We start from the raw sequence: 3,105 nt of genomic DNA, 5'->3' as shown, positions 1-3,105 counted from the left end.
AGAATCTGATGGAATGCAATGTACTTTTGTAGTCAATGACTGCCCATTGCAGTCTCCAGTAAGCAAAGATGTGTCTGACACATCTTCATATTTAGGAACTTCTCATTGGCAGAATAAACCTCACGCTTTTGATGGAGATTCTTTCACCCCAATTAGGCATGCAACAGATGAAACTAATGAGCCATTAATGCCTAAATATATGCAAAATCCACTTTCCACCTCAAGTTGTCATGATGAAGAAAAGACAAGAATAATGGTACATCTTTGGCTATATATGCATATTCTCAAAGAAATTGTTTCATTCCCTACTTTTTTTTTTTTTTTTTTTTTTTTTTTTCCTTCTATCTATCTGCTAATTTATTTTAAATAAATTGGACAGGTTGGAGTTGATGAAAATCAGAAAGCTAAACTGGCTGACTGTCATCCACCAAGGTCTTTTATTGCCCGACTGTAGTGCATGTTTCTAGACCAACAGAGGTTGAGGACAAAAGGAAGGATCTTCCAATAGTCATGATGGAGCAGGAGATAATGGAAGCCATTAATGAGAATACTTGTGTAATTATATGTGGTGAGACTGGTTGTGGCAAGACTACCCAAGTTCCCCAGGTGAACAATGCTTCAGTTGTTTTTCTATGAAGTACATGTTCTTCGTTTCTTCTTTAAAACATCCTTTCCGTATAACTGTGCTTTTTTTTTTTTTCTTTTCTTTTTTTTTTCCTAGTTTCTTTATGAAGCTGGATTTGGATCCCAAAGTGATGATGGTAGAGGGGGCATTATTGGTGTTACCCAGCCCCGCCGTGTTGCTGTACTTGCAACTGCCAAACGAGTGGCATTTGAGCTTGGCTTCCATATAGGAAAAGAGGTTGGCTTTCAAGTTCGGCATGATAGGAAGGTGGGGGATAATTGCTCAATCAAGTTCATGACAGATGGAATTTTGCTTCGAGAAGTGCAGGTATGATAATAGCACCGGATGCTAGTTGTATAGGTTATTTAGGTGAAAAAAATGTTACTCCTTTCTTAATGGCTTTACAGTTATAAGTCACTCCTCTTCAGTGCCCAGTCTATCACCTATTAATATGTATATTTTAGTGCAGAATGATTTTCTGTTAAGACGTTACTCAGTCATAATCTTGGATGAAGCTCATGAGAGGAGCTTGAACACAGATATACTTGTTGGAATGCTTTCTCGTGTAATAAGAGAGCGCCAGGTAACTGGATCTGTATATTTTATACCCTCCATTTTATTTTCCATTTTCATTTGAGACCTGTCAAAGAAAGCTCATTTACTCCCCTACATTATGTTTCTTGTATAATTCTATCTCATTTTGGTGTCAAAACTAACCTGTTTGATTCTATATGGCAGAGGGAATATGCAGAGCAGCATAAGAAAGTTATGTCAGGAGGTATAGTAAGCTGCAAAGAAAAGATATATCCTCTGAAACTTGTGCTGATGAGTGCTACATTGCGGGTTGAGGACTTTGTGTCTGGGGGAAGAATTTTTCATGATCCTCCACCTGTAATAGAAGTCCCAACGCGACAATACCCAGTTACTACACACTTCTCTAAGAGAACTGAGATTGTAGATTATGTTGGCCAAGCTTATAAAAAAGTATTGTCTATCCACAAAAGGCTGCCTGCTGGTGGCATACTTGTTTTTGTAACTGGACAGAGGGAGGTTGAGTTCTTGTGCCAGAAGCTACGTAAAGCTTCTAAGGAAATAGTTGAGAAAAATTGTAAGGAAAAAAATGAGGCACTTTCAATGTCTGCATTAAAACCCACCGAAGAAAAAGATATGCAGGAGATAAATGAGGCATTTGAGGTAAATGAGAATTCTAGTCATGAAATAACGGATCGTTTTAATTCCTATGATGAGGAGCATGGGGATACCTATGAGGATGAATCAGATATGTCCTATGATTCGGAGGATGATAGTGATCTGGAAGTCAGTTTTGATGGGGAGGATCTGTTAAACCAGCATTCCTCGGACTCTGATGGGAAATTTGCAGTTCCCTTGGGAGAAGATGGAAACCTTACTTCATTGAAGGCTGCTTTTGAAGCTTTGGCTGGGAAAAAAGCCTTTGCGTCTGGGTCTACTGGAAGAGAAGTTGCTCCTGTCACTGCTGAGGGTGAATCAAATGCCTCTAGTTCCCAATTGAGCAACAGCATGGTTGCTCCCAGTATTCATCGTGCTGGTCCTATGTGTGTTCTACCCCTCTATGCCATGCTTCCTGCATCTGCTCAGCTTCGTGTATTTGAAGAAGTCAAGGAGGGAGAGCGCCTTATTGTTGTTGCTACCAATGTGGCTGAGACCTCTTTGACAATTCCAGGTATAAAATATGTGGTTGACACAGGTAGAGAAAAAGTAAAAAGGTACAACTCCTCCAATGGGATGGAATCATATGAAGTCCAGTGGATAAGTAAGGCTTCAGCTGCCCAACGTGCAGGGAGAGCAGGAAGAACTGGACCTGGTCATTGCTATCGCCTTTATTCATCAGCAGTCTTTAATGACATATTCTCTCCCTTCTCAGATGCTGAAATATTGAAAGTGCCCGTGGATGGTGTTGTGCTCCTTATGAAATCCATGCATATTGGCAAGGTAAGTTTAGCATTAAACTTTTTTGCTTACAATTATGGCACCACCATATGCACAGGTTTCCCTCCTATCTAAATAACAAATGGGTGGTATAACAAGAGTTGCTGTGCTTATTGTATTTCCTTGTGCATTACTAATGGACCCCTTCTCATCTACATGTAATTTCAGGTTGCAAATTTCCCTTTCCCAACACCTCCTGAGCCAACTGCCTTAGTTGAAGCAGAGCGATGCTTAAAAGTTCTTGAAGCACTTGATGTCAAAGGAAGGTTGACGCCTCTTGGGAAGGTCATTCCTTCTCATCACTTCTCTCACATTTTGCTTCAAGCCATCTGGATCAGACTGTGTTTGTTCGAACTCCATAACAAAAGGATTTGACAAGCTCAAAGCTGCAGCTGCTGCAACTGCATAAGCCAAAACTGTATTTGCCCGTGTATAATCTTTAACCTTCTGCATCATCTGAATAACTGTAAGGAGCATACGAGAGTGGCGAGGACTCATTGGGAACTGTGACA

General features: G+C 40.3%; 1 protein-coding gene across 1 annotated transcript; it reads left to right on the top strand.

The window, feature by feature from the left end:
- The first annotated feature begins 449 nt into the window (after positions 1–449).
- LOC116007836 (ATP-dependent RNA helicase DEAH13-like) lies at positions 450–2,968 on the top strand. The gene is made up of 5 exons (XM_031248504.1): positions 450–606; positions 722–952; positions 1,095–1,208; positions 1,364–2,596; positions 2,762–2,968. The coding sequence occupies exons 1-5, from the start codon at positions 511–513 to the stop codon at positions 2,966–2,968; spliced, it is 1,881 nt and encodes a 626-aa protein (XP_031104364.1). The 5' UTR covers positions 450–510.
- The last annotated feature ends 137 nt before the right edge of the window (positions 2,969–3,105 follow it).

Source organism: Ipomoea triloba, chromosome 16 (genome assembly GCF_003576645.1).
Source record: "Ipomoea triloba cultivar NCNSP0323 chromosome 16, ASM357664v1".
NCBI classification, from domain to species: Eukaryota; Viridiplantae; Streptophyta; class Magnoliopsida; order Solanales; family Convolvulaceae; genus Ipomoea; species Ipomoea triloba.
Note: the sequence above shows the minus strand (reverse complement) of the source record. Positions and strands in the feature narration are given on the sequence as shown.

Bases quoted from the DNA above. Each gene is read 5' to 3' on its own strand.
- LOC116007836 (XM_031248504.1), top strand. From the start codon at position 511: ATGATGGAGCAGGAGATAATGGAAGCCATTAATGAGAATACTTGTGTA. The intron at 607-721 runs GTGAACAATGCT...TTTTTTTCCTAG, and splicing joins AGACTACCCAAGTTCCCCAG to TTTCTTTATGAAGCTGGATT. The intron at 2,597-2,761 runs GTAAGTTTAGCA...ATGTAATTTCAG, and splicing joins AATCCATGCATATTGGCAAG to GTTGCAAATTTCCCTTTCCC.